The 26268-nt window shown below is 41.3% G+C and overlaps 3 protein-coding genes across 6 annotated transcripts; 1 reads left to right on the forward strand and 2 right to left on the reverse strand.

Moving 5' to 3' along the window:
* The first annotated feature begins 491 nt into the window (after nucleotides 1-491).
* On the forward strand, nucleotides 492-8031 carry ap5z1 (adaptor related protein complex 5 subunit zeta 1). Of its 3 annotated transcripts, XM_018667684.2 has the most exons (19): nucleotides 492-641; nucleotides 1054-1191; nucleotides 1562-1742; nucleotides 2006-2156; nucleotides 2317-2429; nucleotides 2527-2701; nucleotides 2885-2938; nucleotides 3793-3891; nucleotides 4283-4423; nucleotides 4598-4635; nucleotides 5025-5187; nucleotides 5354-5532; nucleotides 5659-5801; nucleotides 5915-6033; nucleotides 6602-6729; nucleotides 6823-6920; nucleotides 7032-7164; nucleotides 7348-7562; nucleotides 7642-8031. In XM_018667684.2, exons 1-19 carry the CDS (start codon nucleotides 601-603, stop codon nucleotides 7892-7894), a joined length of 2562 nt encoding a protein of 853 aa, XP_018523200.1. In that variant the 5' UTR covers nucleotides 492-600; the 3' UTR covers nucleotides 7895-8031. The 3 variants fall into 3 exon arrangements, with proteins under 3 accessions (XP_018523200.1, XP_018523201.1, XP_018523202.1); XM_018667685.2 differs by lacking the exon at nucleotides 3793-3891; XM_018667686.2 differs by lacking the exons at nucleotides 2885-2938; nucleotides 3793-3891.
* A 52-nt stretch (nucleotides 8032-8083) lies between these two features.
* mmd2a (monocyte to macrophage differentiation-associated 2a) lies at nucleotides 8084-24664 on the reverse strand. The gene is made up of 7 exons (XM_018667689.2): nucleotides 24151-24664; nucleotides 17478-17559; nucleotides 16702-16862; nucleotides 15587-15661; nucleotides 15378-15479; nucleotides 15127-15196; nucleotides 8084-10209 (listed from the first exon to the last, which is right to left on the reverse strand). Exons 1-7 carry the CDS (start codon nucleotides 24177-24179, stop codon nucleotides 10009-10011), a joined length of 720 nt encoding a protein of 239 aa, XP_018523205.1. The 5' UTR covers nucleotides 24180-24664; the 3' UTR covers nucleotides 8084-10008.
* LOC108877600 (trichohyalin) lies at nucleotides 11633-15113 on the reverse strand. 2 transcript variants are annotated; one of them, XM_051073683.1, is made up of 2 exons: nucleotides 13703-15113; nucleotides 11633-13285 (listed from the first exon to the last, which is right to left on the reverse strand). In XM_051073683.1, exon 2 carries the CDS (start codon nucleotides 13060-13062, stop codon nucleotides 12409-12411), a length of 654 nt encoding a protein of 217 aa, XP_050929640.1. In that variant the 5' UTR covers nucleotides 13063-13285; nucleotides 13703-15113; the 3' UTR covers nucleotides 11633-12408. Both variants share the same exon structure in this region, with proteins under 2 accessions (XP_050929640.1, XP_050929641.1).
* Nucleotides 24665-26268: the final 1604 nt, after the last annotated feature.

Here is a 26268-nt window from a genome sequence, read left to right on the forward strand (position 1 = left end):
TGACTTGTCATAGCAGTAACAGGTATGAGTGTCACTAATAACATCAACAATGGCTCTGCTCCATCAAGCGTCCCAGTCAGTAATGACAGTGAACCAGCATGCACAATAGCAGGGCCACAGAGCTGTTAATCTAAATGGGATGCAGTTGTTCTTAATGTGTTTGATTATAACTGTCTTCTTCCAACTGTCAGAATGTCTGTTGTGAAAAAAGTCTGTATCAGTACTAAATGTAGCAGTAAAGCTAGTAGGCTTAGTGTAGTATATATAAAATAACCAGCTGTAAAATAGCCTACAGTTTGCTGTTACGGTCCTCGTGATGAAGAAAATGCAGCCTGGGGGATACTTTTAGTTAAATCAAATGTAAGTATAAATGTATAACAGGAATGTTACGTCTGCAAACGTAAACATAATTGAGGTTTTATCTGTGTTTGGTTTGAGTGAGTTACCATCCTGACAGACTCCTCCATGGCTCCTGGCTTGTGAAAGCGGAACTAAAGTCATGTCATGTGATTCCAGTCAGGACCTGATTGAGGACCGCACTGTTTACCTTCCGCTGCAGCAGACAGATGTAGCAGGGGACTGCCGGCTCTCTCTCTCAAAATGTACTCACACGGCTCAGAAAGTTTAATTAAACAAGCGAGGTAAGAAAACATAAGAGGGGAAGTTTCTCCCCCGTCTTTAGCTGTTCTCCTTGATGTGTTTTACACAGTTTTGTAATCATTTCTTATGCTAACAGAACGAGGCTTAAGCTAGCTAGCCTGTCGTTCATTTTTTGTGTTTACGTTGATTTATTTTAACTGTCCTTTATAACAGGCAGATCGGCAACGAATAATTAATTTTCCTACACGTCCGTTGTATTTTTTATCAATGTATTTATTCCATAAAATGTCATGTTTATAGCAGCGACAAACGAGCTAACTTTTGTGAGACTCTAACCTGCAATATTGATTAAGTTCGTTAAATTAACATATATACACTCAGTCGGTAAACGACCATACGACAAGTCAGAGGACTTTGCAGATCCAGGTACACGATGTGTCATGCTCTTTTCAGGGAGATACAGGAGCCTGAGCTGCAGAAGTTTTACAGCAGGTTAGTGAAGCTGCTCCAAGGGAAGGAGTTCGGTCATGAGACGATCGACTCCCTGCAGAGACTGCACCTCATCCTCTCTGCCACCAAATACACCAGGACGTAAGAGCTCCAGCCTCACCCCCCCCCCCTCTCTCTCTCTTAACTCCCATTACTGTTCACAACGAGCCACAGTCCCTCAGCTGCTCTGTCAATAACCTTTCAATCACGGCTGGGCTGTCTGCACTACATAAGGCAGCTTAACAGTTCTTTGACTACTTTTTATGATTAGCTCTCAACATATTGATGATGACAAAACAATCAAAGAGCATTGGCACTGAAGTGTTCTTTGATAAAAAAAAAAAAAAAACAGATTACCTTTGTCTTTTTCTGCTCCAAACTATTTAATATCCAGCATGAGCTGTCATGCACAACCTCCTCTGCCTTCATGCAGCCCGTCGCCTCATGTCACCTCTGTTGTCATTGACCAAAGGTTGCCTGCGGAGCTACAAAAGAGGCTTTTATCTCTCCTCTCGTCACCGGCGGAGCAGCTTCAGGTGCTGGGCTCAGCTGTGCTCAGAGAGACACTGCCTCTCCCTGGTCAGGAACTGCACTGCAACCAGGAGAACATGGGTCCGCTCAACACCCACACTGCTGCCCTGCTGCTCTCACAGGTGTTTTGTTCAACCAAATTGATCATTATTTTGAGACATAGAACATAACAAGAGGCTGTTTGATGCCTCTTAAAATGTTGTGGATTAATAAAGTAGTCATTTTTGCATTTTTGCTGCAGCAACTATAAGGTGGAAGAGTAAAAAGTGCATTATTTGGTTTCACTGGTTTTAGCACACAGTCACATATTTACACTTAAAGGAGCTTGTTTTGTTTCCAGAGCTAATCTCTAAACGCTGTCTCTCATGCACTTTGACCCCTACAGGCTGGATCCAGGGCTGATCTGTCATCTCTATGTGCTCAACTCCTTCGAGGCCTGGAGAGCCGTCAGTCAGAAGGGCCAGCTCATTCGCTCGCGCACACACTGCCGATCCTCAACACCATCCTCACACACAGTCCCGAGTGCCTCACTGAAGGTAACAAAGTTTAGTGCAAATTTAAAAGAACATTAAAACAGAGAGCTAAATTGAATAGTTTATCAGTTATCAGGCCGTTCTGCAGCCAGTGTTTTGTAAAGCCGTGCTCATGCTAAGAAGTGTTCGCACTATTCCTCCTTCGCTACCTGATTTGCCACAGATCACCTGACCCTCCTGAGTAAAAAGCTTGTCGATTGGCTGCGTTACGCAAGCATCACGCAGGGAGGCGGAGCTTCTTCAGGAGGATTCTTCACAGGACCCAGATCACGTCAGGTAAGTAATCTATACTCATAGTTAATACCAGTCTTCAAAGCACACTAGTGAGATTTCAACAATGTTCATTTGTGTGTGTGTTTGTTTCTCTAATCAGCCGGTGCCTATAGCAGAGCTGGATGGGACCGTGTCTGGGGATTTCTTCACTGTGCTGTGTGTGGGCCAAGGCTTCACTGAGGACCAGTGGATGAATGTTTACTCCTTTTCCATGCTGCGCCACTGGCTTCTCACCTACCACTCTGTTTCCAGTGGCAGCACTGCAGCTGATACTGGTATGACTTGCTGATAGAAACCTTAACCTTTTTCCTTCCCATGCGAGAGAAGCTCATTACTTCATTTCATAGCCACAAAGTACGCACAAGGAACGTCAGCCTCAAAAGAATCAGCTGTGAAGGCTGAAAATAATTTATATCACTGGTGTGAGATGACGTGTTCTTTGTTTTCATCATCTCCAGCAAACAGGCTACAGCTCAGCCTCTCCCTCTCCCACTCCCACTCCTTTTCTAATGGTAAGATATGTGAGTTTGTGGACCTTCCCTGCATGCATGTGCATCTAAGAAGCCGTAACTCCTACATGTTCTGTTCAGCTCTGGGCAGGACAACTCACAGCACCTGATATGATCATGACACACGACCACATTTGATTTAACAAATCATCTCTAACCAGATCTCCTGATATGTGGCTTCTAATCTGCACTTCCACTGGTGTCTGTGCCTTACCTTAAATCTTGACTTTGTAAACTTGAACGAATCACAAAAAATAACTAAAAACCTGCTCTGACAGCGGTCATGATCAGAATGAGATACTATTTTACTAAACATATTACATGTTGCATGTGGTGTGTAGAAAACCAGATTCTTTATCTCATGATAAACTGATAAATTGACTTCCTTGATTGAATGTTTGTGATTTTCAGACCAAAGTTGATCAAATTACATTGTACACACTATGTAATCATATAGATGTGATTTTTACTCATTTGTGAAACAACTTGTGACATGGTTCTTGTACTCCACACTTTCACTCTTGTTGGGTTGTAATGAACAGTTTCTATTGATTGATTTTTTTAAGGGGATTTTGATTGATTCAAAGATGGACCTTGCGTCTCAAACCTTTCTAACAATCTTTCATCTAAACCTCAAATTCCAGCTCTTTTTAAAGCTTTAATTTGAAGCTGCTCTGTGAAGATTTCTTGAAAACAAAGGTTGTGTTACCATTTCACTGTTACTCACTGAACGCATCATGTGCATCCTTGAGGCCAGACAAACCTATTTAATGTATGTCCTTCCTCATAAAACCCTGCAAAGCCCTTTTTTAAATTTGAAACCTGTGTTTTTTACATCCATGTTTATTTGCCACCAGACTTCCTCTGCAGTGCTGCATTTCTAGGTGCATTGCCACCACCTGTAGATCAGTGGAATCGTGTGATTACATTGGGAGGATGGTCAAAAACTCCACAGGGTACCTTTGACAAAAACAGATCAAATTTAAGTTAAAATCTTTCATGATACTTTATATCTCTTTCTGTCTCATCTTGTCTCTGCTTCACAGTACTTCTTTAAGCGATACTGTAACACAAAATTTGTCACTGTATCTTGTGGTTGCTGATCCCTCTTGGTTTCCTCCGCTGCCTGGAATGACTCTTCTCTTCATAGCAACATTGCAACAGTACTTAACGGATCTTTCTGCTAATCAAGGCATCCAATAATTTAATTTAATGTAATCAAAGACCTTCTAACAGACCTCAGTTCACATTTGGAGAATATATCATGGGGACTTTAATTGTCATAAATCATACTTTGAAATGGTTTTGAATCGTGACCTCTCTCATTCCTGACCTCTCATGTTGCAGATGACCGCTCAGAGGTGGACGGGTCAGTGGTTTCTATGGTTTCAGCAACTTCCTCCTCCAGCCGCTTGCTGCCTCCAAAGGAGCGTCTGAGGGAGAAGGCTTTCCAGTACTGCCTACGCCTCATTGAACAGAGCGATCGCAGTGAGTGTGTGTTTGTGTGTTAGGCAAGAAAAACTGAAAATTAGTGCTAATGCAGATTTTGAAACAATAACTTGTATATGTGAAATCGTTTGCTCTCTTTTAACTGCACATTATATGTTACACTGTGTGAGTGATATTTGACATTTGTGATGTGTATTCTTTTCTTTGTCTCAGAGGCACACAAAAGGACAGATACAGAGCTGCAGAAAGCGGTGAGCCCATGTGTCATATATGCATACAGTACAGTCATACACAGAGCAGGGCTGTGTAGTAGACTGGTTCAGTTTCTGGTATTAACATGCCTCCTCCTACATGGCACTAATCAGATCAATTTAAAGCACTTGGTATTTAATAATATCTTAAAATCAAACCAGTGATTATCTGCTTAGTGGGCTTTTTCTTACTTAAAGCACACTGAAAAAAATAACAGCAAACGTGAGGTTCATGATTTTTGTTGCTTTGCCATTGATCTTCCACACCACACACACATACAAAAGCTGAATTAAGATGTAGGAAATAAAATATAGCACACACGTTTTTTCCTATAATTCCATGCACCATTGTAAACTAGATGTTGTGTCTGTCCTGTTTCCTCTCCTAGTGCCTGGTGGAGGCAGTGTGTATCCTGGATTGTGTGTGCGTAGAGGATGCCTCACTTGTCTACCGAACATTCCCGTGCGTCAAGGCGCTCTTCGGTCGGCTCAGCTCAGACCTGACATTTGCCAGAGTCCTGCTGCCCATAGCACAGTTCTACCTCAACCATGGTGTGTATACACATCAACATGTGCTCAACTTCACATAACTCTCTCTCTTTCTCTGAACATATACAGCAAGAGGAAATATGGATATAAATATATAAGTTCTCACACATACAGTTGAGTTCTTTGATTCAGTTTTAAAGTGGCTAAATGAGCACTTAAACCTGTGTAGGTGAGATGGCAGCAGTGGACTGTGAGAGTGTGTGGAAGCTGGTGTTTGGCCAGTTCCCTGCTGAGCTGTTCAACGACCCCTTCCTGGCTCATGAGCTTCTACGTTTCCTACGACTGAACCTCGAGAGCCTGCAGCTCCGAGTTCCACAGTATACCCGCTCCTTCCCAAACCTGCTGAAGGTCAAGATCAGAGAAAATGAATCCATACTCATGACACATACGCACTGTAAACTAGTGATGAGTACATGTTGTACAACGTGTGGGATGCACAAGCCTTCTGCTTACATTCTGTCTCTGTGTCTGTAGTTCTTAGCGTGGGACAGCCCAGCAGTGGTGGATGATTTTGTGGACCTGCTGCCCTCTCTGGTGACGGCTGAAACTGCAGTGGAGCTGTTCCACACTCTGCTGGACCTGCCCTGTCTCTCTGCCACGCTGGTATTACAGCTCAGGTGTGCACACACACATCAGAGCAAAACTGTCAAAACTGCCTACCACCCTGACTAAAACACAGTGCGTTCAGATTTTTTACAATCGTCTCACTGTTTATTTGTGTGTGTTGTAGGTCAACATGCTCGCCCATCTCTGAGTCAGGTGGGCGCGGCCTCCTGTCACTGGATGCATTTCGAAGTCCCTCTTTCAGAGGCCTTTTCCTCTTCCTGCTTCGAGCAGAAGCAGGATCAGGTAACACAATTTAAGGAATAGTTCAATATTTTGGCAAATTCACTTATTCACAGAGTTAGATGGACTGCATTTATATAGTCTATTCACAGTATCTAGTCCATGTAACTACAATAAGAGCAGTATCAATCTCATGTCAATATGCTGAACATATCTGACATTCATATGACTATTGCCAGCAGCTGGTTAGCTTAGCTTAGCTTATTATAAATAAAGGTAACAGAGAAACTATGAGCATATTTTTCCAACATGTTGAGCTATTATTTCCAGACAGTGGTTTTAAAACCTGTTGTTGAAACAAGTTTTTATTCATGCCACAGAATGAGGATATGAATGTGAATTTGATGCCACTATGATAGTTTTTCCGTTCCTTTCATTATGGTGAACTTGTTGCCACAAGTTACAGTAATCTTGCTGAATAAATGTTGATAATGGTCTGTTCCTCTGGTCATTGTGGCAGATTGTTTTCTATCATTAACCAGCAGCTGGAAGAAGCAGCTGTTGAATTTTGGCTTTTATTTTGGCAAACACAGCTTGTGAAACCACCGTGCTTCTCTTTCTCTCTCCACAGGTGACACAATCGACAGACTGAGCACGCTCCATGAGCTGCTAGCTGAGGCGGTTGATTGGCAGAGAGTTGTTCAGTGTGCCCAGACAGTCCCTGTGCTGTTGCACATTTTTTTCAACACAGTTGTTACGGTGAACAGATTAATCACAAATTCATTACACATGCAACTGCTATACATTTAAATGCTGGATGTTTAGTTTGTGTGTTCATGTACGTGTGTGTAGGCCGCTGACGAGAAGCTTTTAGCTCATTTGATTCTGGCGATGCTGGAGAGAAGCAGCCTCCTCCTCAACCTCCCTACATACATCAAAGAGATACACAGGTATACCTTCACACATACTGTGGAACTGTGTGCATCTACTGTCTGTCTCACAGGCTTTGTGTTAGTTTCACTCTGTCCCCTCGCTCCATCCCTCTCTCTTTCTGTCTGCAGGGTGTTCAGCTGCCACCTGCTGAGGCTGTGCAAGCTCCACCCCTCTCTGGTAGTGGACCAGTCTCATGAGCTGCTGGAGTTCGCTGGAACCACAGCCAACGTCTACAGCAAAGAAGAAATCTACACACATGTGGTAATGAAACTGCGACGCGCGTGTGTGTGTTTCCTCTGTGTATTTTGGATGCCGTACAAAACCCACTGTATCTCATATCTCAAGTTTTTGTCAATTCTTAAATAAAGTTAAAACATTGTACTAAGACAACAGCATATGCCAAAACCTAACACCAAAATAATATTTAACTTGTTTGGCTCTCAGGTGTGGGTGCTGGGAGAGTACCTCTCTGTGTCATGTGACTCTCGCTGCTCTGTGAGGCTCATCACTTCCTGTTTTGAGGCGTTGGAGGCAGTGCTATTTGAGATTACGTCATCCGCCCCACCACCTGGAGCAGCTTGCCCTGCCCCAAGAGTCGTCACCACTCTAATGAGTGCGCTTGCTAAACTAGCGTCAAGGTCACATGACCTCATCCCCAGGTGACTGACAGGCATACACACTTGTTTCATTCATCCAGGTGTCTATAATGTAGTGTAACTGTGTTTTTGTCTGTTGTAGGGTGTCTCTGTTTCTCTCTAAGCTAAGAACAGTAACCAGAGGGGGGTCAGTGGCCTGGTGTTCAGATGAGGAAGACCTCATTGCCATAGTAACGCGAGGGGAGGAGTTGTGGTCGCTGCTGAAGACCCCTGGTGTGGCCCAGAGTGTCCTGACTCCACCTCAGCATGTCACCACACCGCAGTGGCACAGAGACACCAACGTGTCCATGCCACTGCAACTGCGAACCCTCACCAGCCTCACACACTCACAGTGACACACACAATCATATGCACACCACACATCATCTTACATGGCACTTAGAGATGAAAACAAAGAAAAGAAAAAAAGACAATGTCCTCGTTTGATTTTTACACATTATTTTTGTGAATAAATGATATTATTTGATTGAAACCTGATGTGATGAAGCATATTTAGCATCCACAAAATACACAGACCATCACTGTGTAATATAGCATCTCCTCTTTAATTCAGTGATTTCACAGACATAAAATTTTACAAAATAGATCATTTGATTTAAAAAGAAAAAAAAAGTTCACTTCCTGAGTAAGTGCTCTGTTAGAGGTTAGGGAAGATCTGAAAGTGTGACCTATACAGTGCTTGAAGAAGTATAAAAATCAAAACTATGAAAATAAAAATGGAAATTTGCATATATAATCTATATATATTCAATCCCCATGTGCTGTTTCTGTCATATTCAGAGGATTTCAGCAAAATCTATTTAAATTGTCAACTGCTGTTCGATAAAAAAAGTGCAGGAGGATAAGTGTGCATCAGTTGCCAGTCATAGTCCTCTAAAAAAATGATTAGTGCATACAGCCTTGATGTTCTTTGTGAATTCAACATTTGACCCAGAATACAGTTTGTCAGTGTTACATTAGCTCTATGATAATCTCAGATTAGACTTTTCAAATCACATTACAGTAAACCATGAGAATCTATTTTGTGCTATTTAGGATAAATAGAAATCACAACAGAATCACATCTGAGGCCAGTTCTACTGAAGCCTGTAATCATTCAGCCTTTTATCTTGACCTAAAGATGGTCAACCTGTTTGATTCTTCAGGATGAAGTCACATCAGCGTGTCACCCAGATATTGGCAACTTTAAGTCTGTCAGCAGTTTGCATATTGTAGTAAGTCAGTCTATGACAACCTAAGACCAGTGGTAGCTCATATGTTCAACAGTGAGAGATAAAGTTCAAATCCTCTCAGAGAAACATTTAGTATATTGACCTAAACCCTAACATTAAACTTAAACTGAAAAGTTTGTTGGCTGACTACATTTTTCATTTTTTGAAGGTGTTCAAAAATGGAAAGAAGTAAAACAAAATCAGTGCAATTGTGATACTGAGTTCCTCTATTGAAATCTGGCTCCTAGCACCACTGTGAAGGAATGTGTGTCTGGTAAGTTTTGGCACATTACTGGTGGTTGGATTACAGAAAGGGTGGTTTACAAGCTTAAGGAAGCTGAATATGTGTTGTCACAGACAACAGTTCAGTTACAGAGATGCATGCCTAAAGGAACAGACTGACATTATGAGAAATACACTTATTTGTTTTCCTGTAAAGAGTTAAATGAGAGGATTGATACCACACTTATCTCTGGACAGTAAATATGAAGCTAGCAGATGTTTAGCTTAGTTTAGCACAGCGGCAGTAACTTCCATTGGTTGCTAGACGAACCCCATGGTGAAGAAAAGACACTTAGACAAAGTCACAGTGCTTCATTTTCGTGTCTGTTTTTGCACAAATTAAACAAACGACACAAGGTTAGAGCTTTAGTGGTGCTGGTACGTTGAGTTTGTCACTTTAGTTCAGAGCCAGTTAGAGCTAGTTGTTTCCCACCTGGTGTCAGTTTTCATGCTAAGCTATGCTAACAGGCTGCTAGCTGTAACTTCTTATTTAGCGTACAGTCATGAGCAGTGGTATCAATCTGAACACCTAACTCACCAAGAAAACAGAAACAAATTCCCCAAAATGTCAAACTACTCCTTTTACTGAACAATGGTTATATAAACTTTCTGGCACATTATGTGTTGCCCTGTCTGTGTCTGTATGAGGTGATGAGCATAAATTAAGATTCATACCCAGAGTTGTTCAATTATATTCCAAATATCCACTCTTTCTCTATAGATTGGCATCACAATCACAATCACATGTGGTCATCACAAGTTTGGTCTAATAATATAATAAACAGTAAAGGGGTTTGGTCCCTCCTGAGGAGAATTTCATCTGATCCTCAGCAGTCTGCAGTGACAGTGTAACCTCAAATCAGTTTAGTTGTTGTGATCTCACGACTAAAATACACTCGTCTTGGTCAAAACACTTGATGTGGGACCACGTGATCTCAGGTGAGATCTCGGGCCGGTCACCTCGCTGTCTGCAGCAGCGGTTCAGGTAAGTACAGGTACCTCCAGATGGCGTAATAATGGACGCCTGCTCCAGCTGCAACAAAAAGATGCCAGATAGCGTGGGCGAAAGGGACGAGGCCGTCGCTCTTAAAGAAGACCACCCCCACCATGTAGAAGACACCTCCCACTGCCAGTTCACAAACACCTGCACGCTCCACCTGTAACACATCAGAGGAAAAAAAGTAAAGTATGTGAATTAATCTGCAGGAAATAGTCCCCAACACATGCTTCACCCTCATTACTCCTGTTTCAGTGACATTTGGGGAAAAGTCACCAAACTTTTGAAGCAATTTTTTTTTTAAATCAAATTTGACTGGTGATTCTGTACATGTAGTTTTAATGTCCTGGTGACCATTGAAAGCAAAGTTATGGCTCTCTCCTCATTCATTTAAATAGGAACCTGGTCTCAGTCACCCCAAATGACTGGCTGAGGGATTTGACAAGATGGCTGCTGCATGGTGAGACTTGCCTGAAATGACTTTGCTCATTTTATCAACAAGAGCAAACATGGAGCAAATGCACAGTAATAATGACATACTGCTTAAAGTGCAAATAAATTATTTCAGTTAACCACTCTCCAACCAGAGGAGAAGAGTCTAAATCATCATTAAAAAGTTAAAGTTTATTGTGTTTAAAGCAGGAACGTCAGTTAATCAGTCTGCTTTTATCTATAAATTATTCTGAGTGATTGTCACAGTATCTGTCGTCCACAGCTGCTTTATACTGCATGAAAAGTTTCTTCTTCAGTGCAAATGCTGTTGTGTCACATTTAACGCTGACGTGAGTGTTTATGAAGCGAAATGCCATCGTGTGTGTCTGTGTTTGTGTGTGACTCATTTATAACAAGTAAGTTCAGGTATAAAATAAGTTTTGTTTGAAGATTCAGTATGTTTTAACAAATAGGCCTCACACAGTCTGCTCCTTCCTCTGCCAACCTCTTAGCAGCAGTTATCTTTATGTTTTGGTCTGAAAGTTAACACTGTGACATTACATAAGGTCCATCCTCGAACATTAACCCACTCATTATATTTTGAGCAATTTTATACAAAGGTGATTGGCAGTCTTTAGCCATTAAAGGGCTATTCCCTAAATTTGAACTGAGGGGTATAAAACCAAAACCACAGCCAAACCATGTGGACAGTGCTGTATTATTTTATGGAATATTTCTTTTGGGTCATTGATGGCCAGAGGTGGAAGTTGTTTTTTTTTTATACAGTGAACACAGTTGATTCAGGTGTGTTACCATTAGGGACAGAGCTTTTTAAATCAGATCATCTAAATGATATTTTATTTCTCTGTTGTTGAGTAAACTGTGCAGACCCAGTGATCTTTTAGAGCATTGAGACTGATTTAACTCCTGTTTTCTACTTGACATCTAAAACAAACAACAAATTTAAAGATATAAAAGAGAAGATGATCATATCTGATCTGTTCCACCAACACATATACTGTAATACTGTAGAGCCAGGAATCCTGTATCTATATTCAGAAAGGTGTACACAGGCAGATGTAGAGTAATTCACTTCAACAGAACTGAACTGAAGAGTTGACATGAAACATCACAGTCCTCACAAATGATTTGAAAACATATATTTAACACACATGACAAACAAGACATGAAGGGTTTGTTTTAGGGAGAGGGAAAGAGGTGGGGGAGAGAGGGGAAAGAGGGGTAAAGGGGTAAAAGAGAAAGGGGTAAGAGGGAAAGAGAGGGTAGGAAAGGGGAAGGAGGGTGAGGGGAGTGGGTAAGGTAAGATGGGGGGAAAGAGGTGGGGTTTCAGAGGGAGGGATCCTCTGTTGTGGCTAACCCCTGTTCTTTTTCTTCCCCCTCTTCTTCTTTGGTTTCTCTTTTTTCTCATTCATCTCTTTAGCTTCACTCCTCTCTGTCTCCTCCTCCGTCTTTTCATCGTGTTGGTTCTCCATCTTTTCTTGGCTCTTGTTCTCCTCCTGCTCTCTCTGTTGTTTTAGAGCCAGTTCCAGTCTCAGACTCTTCTCTAAGGCGTTTCGTCTCTGCTCTTCTCTCTCCTGAAGCTCCTTCTCTTTCTGACTGAGCAGGACCAGGCAGTCCAGGTACGCCTTAGTGCAGGCCTTCCTTTTTTTAATTCCTGTTTCCAGGAGCTCATCTTTTTCTTTCAGCTCCTGTCTCAGCTGGCTCTCTATCCTCCTATGACCATCGTCACCTCCTTTGTTCTTCTCTAGCTTTTCGTTGTCTTTGTTCTTCATCTTCTCTTGGCTCTTCTTCTCCTCCTGCTCTCTCTGTTGTTTCAGAGCCAGCTCCAGGCTCAGACTCTTCTCTAAAGCTTTACGTGTCTGCTCCTTGCTCTCCTTCAGCTCCTTGTCTTTTTGACTGAGCAGGTTCATGCAGTCAACATAAGCCTGAGTATGAGCCTCCTTTTGTTGATTTCTCTGTTTAGGAGCTCATCTTTTTCTTTCAGCTCCTCTGTGAACTGGCTCTCCATCCTCCTCAGTTCATCCTCAGCCCTCTTAGTCTCCTCCTCCACCTTCTCTTTGTATTTGTCCTCCTGCTCTCTCTGGTCTTTCAGAGCCAGCTCCAGTTTTAGACTCTTCTCTAAGGCGTCATGTGTCTGCTCTTCACTCTCTTTCAGATCTTTTTCTTTTTGACTGAGCAGGTTCATGCAGTCAACATAAGCCTGAGTGCGAGCCTTCCTTTTTTTGGTTTCTTTTTTAAGGAGCTCATCTTTATGATTGAGCTCCTCTCTGAGGTGGCTCTCCATTCTCCTCCAACCATCCTCACTCCTCTTGGTCTCCTCTTCCACTTCCTCCTTGTATTTCTTCTCCTCCTGATGTTTCTCTTCTTTGAGAGTCAGCTCCCATCTCAGGTTTGACTCTAGAGCTTTACCTCTCAGCTCTGCACTCTTAAGGGCCTTTTCTTGTCTATTGAGCAGGTCCAGGCAGTTGACATAAGCCTGAGTACGAGCCCTCCTTTTGTTGACTTCTCTGTTAAGGAGCTCATCTTTTTCTTTCAGCTCCTCTCTGTGCTTCCTCTCCATCTTCCTCACTTGCTCCTTAAGAGCCTTGTTCTCTTCCTTCACAGCCTTTATCTCAGAGATGGCGGAGTAGAGGGCATCTCTTAGGCCCTGTACAGTCTGCTGCAGCTGTACTACAGCAGGGTTGAACTGTGCTGCCCCGTAAAAGGAAGCAGCGACTTGCCCTGTAAAGGGGAGCAGCGACTCGCCTGTAAAGGGGAGCAGTGAATGGCATTTGTCCAAATGCCTGAAAAATAGAAACATACATGTAGTTCAAGGCTAAAAGTCCAGTCACACCTTAACACAACATGTACACTTATTTATACAATTGAATCTACTTTAGTCTAAGGACAGGACTCCTGGAAACACTCCTCAACACAGAGCTACTGCACTAGAACTGCTATTCTGTTAATACTGTTCACATTGTACATTTTTTAGGCGATTCATATTCACCCCCCACTGTTATTTACAGATCTCTATACATATGCACATTACTCTGCACTTCACTGTTTTTCTGGTTCAATCTTTAACTACATCTCGTTGTCTCAGTGCTTGTATTCTGTGCAATGAGAATAAAGTTGAATCTAATCTAATGTAATCTGCCAAGTATCAGAGGCACAGTGAAGAAAAAAAAGTTTCTCCAGGTCAAATGAGAAAATCTTACCAGGTGTCTTTGTGGGTCCATTTGTTGTTGAGTTGCAGCAAAGACAGCAGTCACAGTTGTTGAAGTAGAAGTAGAAGTTGAAGTTAAAATAGTGGTCGTCGAATATCAGTTGTCGTCGTTCTATAACAGTTGTACGTTCGTTCACCAAAGACAGAGACGGTACTCGGTTCAAGATCATGAAGGTAAATGAGGTTTGTTCTGTAGATCCAGGCTTCAACCAGAATGTACAGTATTCTGTCAGAGTTCTAGAGTGATGATGTGATAACTGAACATTCTCATCATCTGTTCTAGTTCTAGTTCATCAAGATTCTAACTAAGCTGGTGATGGCATTTTACAACTCACATCTGATTAATTTTGAACATCCATTAAGTAATGGTAAAATGGTAAAAGCACTATGAGAAAATGTTGACACTACATTTTCATTTGATAAGTTCAGGCACAAAATCACCAACATCCTTTATTGGTAACAAGAAGTGAACTGATTTTTTTCTCTTGATAGTAGGGGGTAACAGGTCTTCCCGCAATGTCGATACGAGATTGTGGACATTTGTATCGCATTTTCAGTCTTGGTTTTAAATTATATGAAATATACAGAATAACAAGGCTACAGTCATGCTCACAACTCTTAGCTTCTTAGGCCCAGCAGTACTTTGCCCTAAATGCCAACAACAGCATGGTAACATACAATGAAAATGCTAACATCCATATGTTGAGCAGGTATAATGTTGATCATGTTCATCTTACTTTTGTGTGTTAGCATGCTAACATTTGCTAACTGTCTGAATTTGTTTTTTCAAATGGATCAAATCAAAGTACTGAACAAATTCTAACTGACAGATTGACCAGATGGTGACACAAGGTAAAACCCATCTTTAGGGAGACATGAATGTCTGTTCCAAATTGCATAGGAATCCACTCAATAGTGCAAGACATTTGTCTCAAAACTGCAATCGTGAGCCTCATGGTGGCACTAGAGGAAAGGTCTGGGGTCACCAAAGTCATTAGGATTCATCCTCTGAGAAAGATAAATGAGTGAACCACATTTTATGGCAATCCACTCAATAATTGCTGAGATATTTCAGTCTGGACCAAAATGTTGGACCACCTGACAGAATGTGGTGTCTCAAGAAGGTTTTAATTTTCTGTAAGTTGATTTTTATAACATACTTGAATTGAATCAGTGACTCTCCAGGGGAGAGGGTGTTCATCTAAAACATATGCTTTGGAAAATAGTTGGCAGTTATATTTGCTAGTTGTGATTTGTAGGTAAAGGGCTGAACCAAACAAGACTTCTGGTTTGGTTCTTTAAATTGTCTCCCACATTGTAACAGGAAGATTGTTGAAGCAGACAATGACTTACAGGAAAAAGCTTTTGTTTGGTCCTTAGAGTCAGAGAAAGACAACAGGAAGGATTTGTTCTTACCATGGACAGGATGACCAAAGCAGGAACAGTCCCCATGGCCACATATCCCATCAACTCCACCAGCTTGTACCTGCAGGCAGAGAACTGGGACATGAAAAGATAATACCTCCAGCCCTCCATGTAATTGTTTCTGCTTCAAACAGCAGCCTGGTGTTTGCTGTAAACACTTGAGGATGGGAGTTTGGTTTCAGGTTAATTGTTTTAAACCAGGACAGACAGAGCAGAGCAGACAGAAGGAGAGACTGTGTTACCTCTCATGGAAAAAGAAGACATACGTGGATCCTATACAAGCCATGACCCAGATCAGCCAGCGCATGTGGCACGCCCAGGGGCCGAGCTCCCTCAGCATCAACCTGGGGGAACACATCACACGTACATCATTATTCACTATGCTCCTGCTCACTGGATTCGTTGTCCATCAGACTGTGTTTAATTTGTTAGCTGCAATCACACGACCCACCAGGGAGAGTAGGAGGCAGCAATGAAGAAGTAGATGGCCATTCTGTCACACATGTGGAAACGCTGCTCCACCTTCCTACACAGAGACACAGAGAAGAAGAAATAAGAGCTCACTTCTACATGATGTAGTCTACGTGATAAAGTTTCAGATACAAATGAATTCTTTGATTTATTACATATGATGAAAAATGTTAGGAAACACACTGATTATTGGGAAAGCATTGGCGTAATTTTACTAATTCCATGTCACTATTAAAAGTTAGATGGATATACTTTAATAAAATCTAATAATAAATACACTTAAAAATCCAAATAAATCAAAGGATAATTCTGGTATTTTAAAACCTTATTGTTCTGTGTTTTTGGGTGTATGTGATTGATAAGGACAAAAATCTTTGGAGTCGGTGCAGTATTGAGTAAGAATGATATATCCAGCAAGCATGAACAGCTGCTGTAATATAATCCAATGGGCAATTGTCCATGTCATAGTAAGTGCACTAGAGCTTGTTTTGCCACTGACAGGCTCAGACATGTCTGATAACATTATAGATAGGACTCCTACAGAGATAGACCTTTTCATTAAAGAGTACGATCCTTCTTGTTTAACCAGAAACATGACTATATATCACTACCAGACTCCACTGACAAAAGCTGAAATTCTACCCAGCAATACCACTGCCTCCATCTGTTAGTTAGTTTGTGTTATTGAGTGAGTTTTAGTGGTGGAGGAGGTATTCAGATCCTATATATGAGTAAAAGTACCACACAATAACACAAACAAATCAGTCGAGGCAGAGGTATTCCAGCAGCTCCCTGCTAATTGGAGATTTAATGTGTTAAGACTAAGTTTGTTTTAATGTGACAGTGTTTGATTGTTCATGTAAGAGTTGTTTTCAGAGGGCATGAGCTGAAGAGGATCATGTGAAATATTTTCATCACCATGCCACATCTGTTGTTTGGTCTCTGGCCTTCTGGCTCTGTCATAATTAGCAAACTGTATGTCTGAGTGTGATGTAAACCTCTACAAGGACATATATGCACATCTGCCAAATCCCTATCAGTATTTTCTGCTATACAAACACACACACAGACACACACACACACACACACACAGACCGTAGGTGGCTGATTTTCCAGGCAGCAGTGTGGAAGAGTGTTGAGGTGACAAACAGGCCGGTGAGACCGCTCCCATAGAGCCAGGCAGCAACACGATGCCATTGGTCCACAGACAAGAAATAGAGCACCGAACCAGCCACCAGACTGGGAAGAATCCACAACTAGAGAGGATCAAACACAAAACCATGGTTTCACGTTATTATAATTTCCTCACAGCGCACACACTGCATTTCATACTGCCTAAGAGTTGTCTTTAGACTTATCTTGCTATTTTGAGGTTTATCCTTTTCAGACATGCATGTTATGTTGTTGACAATGTACTTCACTGTTAACAACTGCATGACGTAATTCAAAAATGATGAATGAATGGACATGCATCATAGACAGAACTGATAATTGAAAACCCTGCCCTGTTTGAGGCTTTACAGTGATTATGGCCATGTTTTCTCTCTGTTTTCTTCCCATCTGTCTGTTTCATTCACTTTCTGTCTTTCTCTCTCAGAGGCAGAAGTGCACAGGGATTACAGCAGATTAGAGAAAGCTACAGGCTGAATCACAGATTATAGCCCACCAGCTCTATCGCTCAGCCAAAAATCCTTCCCATTCTGCCTCATTCCTCGCAATCCTCTCCATCTTTTCAGAGGTTTCCCCTAAATGACAAACTCACTAAACATTAGAAAACACAGGGGGTGTCTGGGATAGAGAGAGTAAACCATCTAAAAAAGGCACTAGCTTTTTACACTGAAAGTGTGTGTATGTTTCTGTGACGGACTCACCCCATGTGTGGCACAGTTTGCAGCATGTTCATATTCAGTGGGCTGGTATCTCCTACTGGCTGGCACCCTGCAATTCATGAACCTGAGAGAGAGGGGAGGAGTAAAGAAAGAAAGAAAGAACAGGGGGGCAGAGAAAGGGAAAGAGTGCTGAGGCAAAACAAGGTACTGCTTTATTAGCTAATAAGTTACTGTGTGCTGAACTCATGAAGGCCAGTGGTGGGTGGTGTGTGTGTGTGTGTGTGTGTGTGTGTGTGTGTGTGTGTGATGGTCATTCTTGGGGGATTTAAAGGTCTCTAATCCACATCACGTTGTCTGAATTTTGGTGTGTCTCATCGTTACTGGGGCAACTGTCTGCGTTGCTATGGTCACCCCCAGTGATGTCAGTGTCTGCACCACCACAACAGGATACCTCTGACCACTAACCATTAACTACATTTGCATCATTTGTGATGCTGCCATATACTTGGAAAAGGTTACTACATGAGTGAGTGCGTGTTACTGTGTGTGTGCATGCACACGTGTGTGTGTGTGTGTGTGTGTGTGTGTGTGTGTGTGTGTGTAGGCTATTTAATCAGCAGTAAATCTCTCAATCCCAGCTTACAGGGAAAAACACATCTGGAGATGTTACGAAACCAAATTTTATACGTCAAGATGAACACACACACACACACACACACACACAAACAAACAAACACACACTAATTTGAATGTAGCTCCTCGCAGGGCCACAGGTGTGTCTTTGTCGGTCAGCTGTGTTATTTGATTACACATTTAGGCCAACGGCTCATCTCACACACACACACACATTCCTCCCATTGCTGTTTGTTCCAACAGTCTATTAATTCTGCACAGTGAAGAGAGCAATCAGGAGGAAGTGAAAGAGAGGAAGATAAAGGGGAGATGAGCTAAAGCACTACAACTTGTCACAATCCCCTAATAAAAGTCTATCAAACACCAGATTACCAAAACCCTCCTGTGACTTTTTTTTTTTTAAATTGCCAAAACACACATTTCTTAACACTGAGTTCACTTTTTCAAAACTCTTCACACGGTTAGCACACAGCAGTCAGTGTGGGCTAAACTTTTCATTGCTTCGACACAGCCCGAGTCAACACCTAACAGTGGTATCACCTGTCTGAAATGTAGGTAAAATGTGTATTGCTTTGATATTTATGCTTTAGGACCGAACACTTATCTCCCACTGGGTTGAGAGGAAGGATCTTTACTGTTGCAGGACACTGCAGTGGTTGATATGGTCATGCCACTGGTACCATAAAGCTCAGAAGAATTCATGACAGTGTTGGCAGTCAACACCACATTTGGAAATGTTGGAAGTTCAAGCATTACAACTTCTGTGTGAGTAACTCAAAAAGCATCAGATCAACAGTTCACTGTCCCCTTTAAAAAGATCTCTGATCATGTTGAGGAGCTCAGATACCAACCAGATGTCACAACATAAGATGGTTTTGGACACAACCAAACCATACACAGACATATGCATATTTTTATGTATTATGTAAACTACTGCAATGTTTCCTGCAATGTTTTCCTTATGTTTCCTTGCAGATTTATTTTAGAGAGCCATGGATCTTGAGGCCAAGACACCGCTCCAGATATTCATCTTTGTGGATGAGGCTGGCTTCAACTTGGTCAAAATATGCTGGCATGGTAGAAATGTGATTGGACGTGATGTCGATGAGAACTTGGCCGAATACAAAAGACTCGCATTTGGATGTGAGATTTACTGCTGTATCAGTCTGTACATCAGTTAAGAGAACTGTGTGAAGAGTTTTGAAAAAACTGAACTTAGTATTGGGAAATGTGAGTTACCAACTATTTTAAAAAAGTAATATAACTGGAAAAATTCTTACATAACACAGTAGCCACACATCTGGCCTAAAACCCTCACTGTTACAGTCCAAACCTTTCAAACTGCACAAATTGTTGTCTAAAATGTGACTAGTATGAATCCTTTGAAAGTAAGAAATGTTCAAATATTGGCTGATAAGGAGTATCTGCAGTAAATATTATCTTGTGAGAAGGAAACCTAGTTGAGACATTATGTGATAAAAGACTTCCTCTCCAGATGCAAACAGCTATCTGATTTTAAAATGTGCAAACTGTATTTTTTTACAGTGCTAAACCTCCTGTGACAATAAAGTTTTTTTCTGGAGTTCTAAATGTATTTCTTTAACACACACACTGCAGCTTTGAGGAAAAGTAAGTAAAGAAACAGACAGTAAAACTTAATTGTTATTTTGAATATGCTGTAATGTACCAATAAAGTAACATTTTTTGTTGGTTCCTTCTCTCCATCTTCTGCTATTTCTGTCAGGAAGCTAGAGATTCTTTCCCACAGTCTTTTTCTTCAGGGGACGACAGGATTTCTTCCTGGATTTTGAAGGTCTGAGGTTCAGGGAGGAACTCGTCACTCATCACACAGATGCTAACATCCAGGACTTCTTTAAGCTCTGTGAGCTCTGAAAGAATTTTTTTTTTTTTTTGAGAAAGTCATCATTCTTTGTTCGTTTGTTTTTTATAGACTAGCTGGGACTGTCTCTGCTGGGCCTTCTTTATCTGGTGAAAAATCTGTACAGACCACACAAGGTCTACCCCCTCTCGTTTACACAGGGCAGAGTCCTCAATTTACCTTGATCTTCTGAAGTCTGTTATCATCTTAGTTTTTGTGGTACTGAGGTTCAAGTTGTTATGAGAACACCAGTAAGCCAGGTGTCAACCTCCTCCCTGTAGGCTGACTTCTTGTTTGTTATCGGTCCTGCTTTGGTGGTGTCATCTGCGAATTTGATGATGGTGCTGGAGGAATCAGCGGAGAACACTCATGTGTAAAGACGAGGGGGATGAGGACACACCGCTGCGGTGCTCCTGTGTTCAGTATCAGAGTTTAGGAGGTGTGACCTCCAATCTTGACATTCTGGGGTCTGTTAATCCCTGAGCACAGTGAATTATCTAAGCCCAGGTCATGCAGTTTTTTGACTAGTATGTTGTGGACTATTTTATGAAATGCTGAACTAAACAGCATCCTATTGTGTGTTCTGCTATTCTAGATGTTTAAGGGTTGTGTGTTATGACTGCATCTTTGATCTATTGGTCCCATACACCAGTTGATGCTGTTGATGGCAGCCTTGATGTGGGAGAGAATCAATCTCTCAAAACACTTGGTGATGATGGGGGTTAGAGCAACTGGCAAACAGTCATTCAGACAATTCACTGCTAACCTCTTGGCACCAGACAATTACGGCTGATCTGAGGCAGGTGCGGACTACAACTTGCTCCAGCTGGAGGCTATTGTTTGGTCTGCACAGGCTTTCAGTACTCATCTGGAGAGTCCAACTTGGTCCTTTGCCAACGTCAAACCAGTGCAGGGTGGATCGGACCTGGTGTTGACCTGTGTGCTGTTAGCTGGTGGTTGATGGTATCCTGTAGCTAACATAACGCTAGCCTGACAGACAGCTATTATGATGACTGATGTAAACTCCCTGATGGCAATATCAAGAGGGTTCAGGTCCAGCCAAGTCCACCGTTATTATCATCACATTGTAATCCAGTTTGTGTGAAGTGTCCATTTTTGTTGATGAATGACCAGGATTTAGCAAGAAAGAGACTTGGGATGGCAGGTACGAAGGTTCTAGCCTGAGGCTTAGCTTGTAGCCCTGCTCTCTTGCCCCCCTCTTGTTTCCTGTACCTCCGTTGTTTGCATCGTATCCCCAGGGGGACAGTGATCCCCTGAGCATTGAGAGAGCATTGGATCTCTGGTGGAATGAAGTAGTAGTAAGATGTATAGTCACTGTAATCAGCGATCCTCAGCACCTCCAATCTGCTGTACTGTTGTTGTGTGACGACCATGATGACAGAATATAAAACAGTAACTGCATCAACATCTTACTATTATCATCAGCAAGTGTATGTGTTGACACAGAGGTGGCAGTAGTGTTTGATAAGAAATGGGTTGATTTAAGAGTTTACAACATATATCTACAGTGTTTACTGTATGTCTTTATATGTTAAGCATAACAGCTTATCCTGGTTGTCTGACTCACCTACAATACATGCTGGGACAGTTGACCTAAAAGTGGCCAAAATGTCCTTACTTTCCAAAAATTAACATTCCTCATTCTCAAGGTCTAAAACTCAAATCAGCCCCACATAGATAGGAGTGTGTGTGTCTTTGTGCACTCACCGCCACAACCCTCATAACAGAAATGTCAGCGTGTTTTCCTGTTGTGGGTCTTGTTGGCTGCTCAAGATATCAGGGCTCTCTAAAGCACAGGACACCTTCCTCTAACACACCTCTTTTTCCGTATCTCTTTCTTCCTCTCTTTTTTTTTCCACCACCTACATTATGGGATATCAAGAGTGATTTGTTCTGGTCTTTTTTTGCTCTTATGTAATAAACTTTTCTGGACGTCATATCACTTTATTATTGTAATACAGACTCATAATCACCTTGAATGTCTGCATGACTGCACAAATTAAATGCTTTCACCATCGAGCACGTCACATGCTCTATCTTTCTCAAGATAGAGAAATTACAGAATTTGTGGATTCTGTAATGAGAGAGTGAGATAACATTAGATTATTGTGTGGCTGCTATTCCTTCTTCTTTTCTCCCTGCAGCTCTAATGGCTGTTCCAAGTGCATAACAAGGGAACAGTATTTTTCTGAGTACTGTTGCGGTATTGTAGGGCTATCAATGAACCTGAATGTGGCACTCTGATGTCCTCTAATCGGTTATGACAGAACCCTGTGTGTGTGTGTGTGTGTGTGTGTGTGTGTGTGTGTGTGTGTGTGTGTGTGTGTGTGTGTTTAATGAGCTGAAAGGAAGGGATAGGGATTCACAGGCTCTGATCAGAGAGGACATTGTTGTCGGCACAATATTCCACTTTTCTATTGAGATTCTGTCTTTCCACACAGTTGTTTTTCTTATGGTTCAGTACATGTTCCTATATGTGTGTGTGTGTGTGTGTGTGTGTGTGTGCCTTAAGTGGAACCCATGTTTTCACCTCATAAAGCAAGTGTTGAGTTATAAAAGCCCATTAAAGCACATTCCATACATTAATAGGATCGGTTGCATCTAAGAGGATCAGAAACTTTGGATCCTGGTAGTGATAGTGTACACCATAGGAATGTGTGTGTGTGTGTGTGTGTGTGTGTGTGTGTGTGTGTGTGTGTCTTTGTATACACTCTGTAACTCTGTAACTCCAGGACTATTCCTTTTCCAGCAAAGATCAAGTTCATCTCCTCTGGGACTGCAACTCCGGTTCTCACGATTATCTCTAGCTCCCACACACTCACATAAACAGCCAATGACACACACACATACACGCAAACTGATGAATGCGCACAAGAAGTATTCAGCGTGGTATACCTCCCTCCATCAACACCACCCGTCATGTTCCAAATATGCTCTTTTGAATGGATTATAAACCAGATGTTATTTAACATTATGAATTATGTAACAGTGATTGTTGTCACAATATATATTTTTCAAACAACTGAATTGTCAATGTTCATGTTGCTTTGGTCAAGTTTGCATTTGCACTAGTACCACTTGCAATGGCTAAAGCTGGCCATTTTAACCATGTATTGGTTACTTTTAGCTAGCAATTGCATGTGTTTTCTCTATTTTGCAACAATTTTATCTGTTTACTTTATCTATCCATTACTTTAATCAATTTCAACTGTTCATTAATTTTAGCTAACTACTTATCCATTTCTTTTACCTACCTATCTTACTTTTCATTTAGTTGTTTGTTTGTTATTTTAGCTAACATATTCAAGTATTTTCTTTTATGCTAAATAAATGTTTATCCATTACTGTCATCTATTTTAACTGTTCATTATTTTTTGCTAACGGTTTAGCCATTACTTTTTCAGCTGTTTATCCATAGCTTTTATCTACCTATCTTACTATTCATTAACTTTAGCAAACTATTTATTCGTAAATTTTGGCTCACATTTTTAGCTAAGTGTATTTTGTCTTTTTTTGCAAAAATGTTACGTTTGTCCATTACTTTCAGCTATTTTAACTGGTGTTCATTGCTTTTAGCTAACTATTTTAAGTAGTTATCTATGCTTTTAACTAACAATTTTACCAATTTATCTGTTACCTTTAGCTAGCTTCTCTTCTAGCTAGCACGTTTTCATGCACTCTCAATGATTAGTATCACACCAATTTGTGACCCCATCTGGCTGCTTTTAAGCTCTTAAGACAAATATGTGAATATATTTTTTAAAATAAATCACATTTTTAAAATACTTTATTTTTAAAAATTCCAGGCAACTACAGTCTAAAGGAGCCTCGTGAGAGAGATTGACGGTGCACAGAACCCTGGTGCATGAAATAGTGATAGTTATAGTAAAACTGAAAATAAAATTGTTAATCGGTGCTTTTTTCAGCTGTTTTCAGTCTTTAGGTCTCGGAATAGGAATGATCCCTAATCTCTCTCTCTCTCTCTCTCTCTCTCTCTCTCACACACACACACACACACACACACACCAACACACACACACACACACACAAACTAATCTATAACATCCCTGTGACTGTCCCTGTGCCACAGCGTCACTGCGCATGGATGCAGAGGATCTGTAACACATGAAAAGTACGGTGCAGATATCAGCGGTCAATCTTCCCTGACAAAAGTAAGATTACCTTCCAAATTTCGTCTTCTTCAGGTCCATCTCGTGCGTAGACCGTGTGCGCGCAACTGCGTTGGTGCGCTCGCGCTCTATCTACCAACAGCGGCACACCAGTGAGCGTCCTCCCCTCCTACGGATTCCCCATTCCGGATGTCCCACCGCCGTGCGTCCAAACATAAACACATAAGTCCACCGGGGGCAACGACCTGCAGAGTCGGTCAACTATTCAACAACAACTAAACGACTTTTGCCTAAAGAGTTCGAGCTTTACTGGAGATCAAACAACGAGCCATCCGGTGGAGCGGAGGCGATGTGCGCCGCAGCTCGCAGTGACGGGGGAACTGTAAAAGAGTTTTGTTCCGAGTCTCAGATGTGTTTGCAGGATGTTCCGCGGGACTGGGCTTGTAACCCCTCCTCTCCTCTCCTCCCCACCCCTTTCCCCTCTCCTGGCTGATGATAACACACCAGCAAACACCAACCCCTCCCCACAACACAACAACGCTCTCTCCTGCCTTTTCATTTTCAACTGGCTGTACGTTAGCCCTGCGGTGTGGCATGTGAACAGTTATGTTACAAAGGAAACCCGAGTGGAACATACAGGAAACGGAAAATGAGAGTTGTTTCATATATAGGGGAGAGAAAACTTTCAGAAAAACATAATGTAAAAGGAACTTACCTCTGAAAGGTGGGAAATATTTGTCAGCTACACAGGGACAGAGCCATGACTTAAGAAGTCCAAGTTCACCACACACACCCTCTCGGAAAATGTTTTTACTCAACTCAACATTTTTTTTTAATTCTTACTCATTCTGTCACCTACTGTGTTACCTGTTATTTATTACAAAATGTATTTTTGACTGTGTTATTATTATATATAATATTATTAGATCGTTAATACCAATGCACCAAAGCATGAGCAGTATTTTTGCTGTTGTGGCTGGTAAAGGTGGATCCAGTTTTAATACTTCACATACACACACACACACACACACATATATATATATATATATATATATGTGTGTGTGTGTGTAGCACTTCAACTGAGGGGTCAGGCCTCTCAAAGGGTCACAAGATAAATCTGTGGTAGGAAAGAAGAAAAAATAAAATTCTACTGCACAGATTTCTATTAATATTTTGGATGTTTCTCTAATCTTTGCTTCTTTTTTTTTTTTTTTTTTTTTTTTTTTTTTGCTTTTTTGTGAAATACTACACTTAAATACACTTTGCTGTATTTAAATGAAACTATCTGATATGTTTTGAGGGGAAATGTATGTCTCTTTGGTGGAACAGGGGCTCCATCCAACACTGCCTTACTACAAAGATCTACAAGCTAAAAGTGAGGGGAAGCACTGGTGTACAGTGTACAGTAAAAAGTATTGTTTACTTTCTGAAATGATGGTTTAAGTAACATATATACTGTACTGTATACAACATATACGTACATTTATATTTTAAAAGACACGGCTCCTCTTTACCTCCAGCTCTGCATTTATGTCTTAATAAAAAGGTAAATCTCTGTGTGTGTGTGTGTGTGTGTGTGTGTGTGTGTGTGTCACTAAACTTCATTTTGCAGCTCCACTCATGCTTCTCTTCAAACAACACACACACACACATACACACTCACCTACAGACTGAACGGAAAATTAAATATTGTCCAACAATAACAATGGCCACCAGAAGCCCTTTTGTGGCACTGTGCAGCAGCTGGGTGAAACAGAACAGATACATTATGCCAACCCACACACACATGCACACACACACATATCCAAACCAGTTTCCACTCCAACAAAACATGTTACACATTTACCCCCTTGGCTGTGTGTAGAGATAACATTCAGAATATAAATGACAGTGGTCACACACACATATTTGTACAGGTAAATAATACCCCTAAATATACACTGTAAATAAACAGTGTGGTGTGTGTGTGGTGTGTGGTGTGTGTGTGTAAATGTTTAGTGTGTAACTATGTAACTACAAACATTCAAAAGTGTTTTTGAACATGTAGATTTACTTCATATTAAAAGTATTTTAAGAAACCAAAATATACTGTGTAGGCAAAAGTCACATATGCTGGCATCTTATCATTATCATTATATTTAAGATAAAATGAAAAAGTAATTAAGGATGA

The sequence above is a fragment of the Lates calcarifer genome, linkage group LG11, assembly GCF_001640805.2.
Source record: "Lates calcarifer isolate ASB-BC8 linkage group LG11, TLL_Latcal_v3, whole genome shotgun sequence".
NCBI classification, from domain to species: Eukaryota; Metazoa; Chordata; class Actinopteri; family Centropomidae; genus Lates; species Lates calcarifer.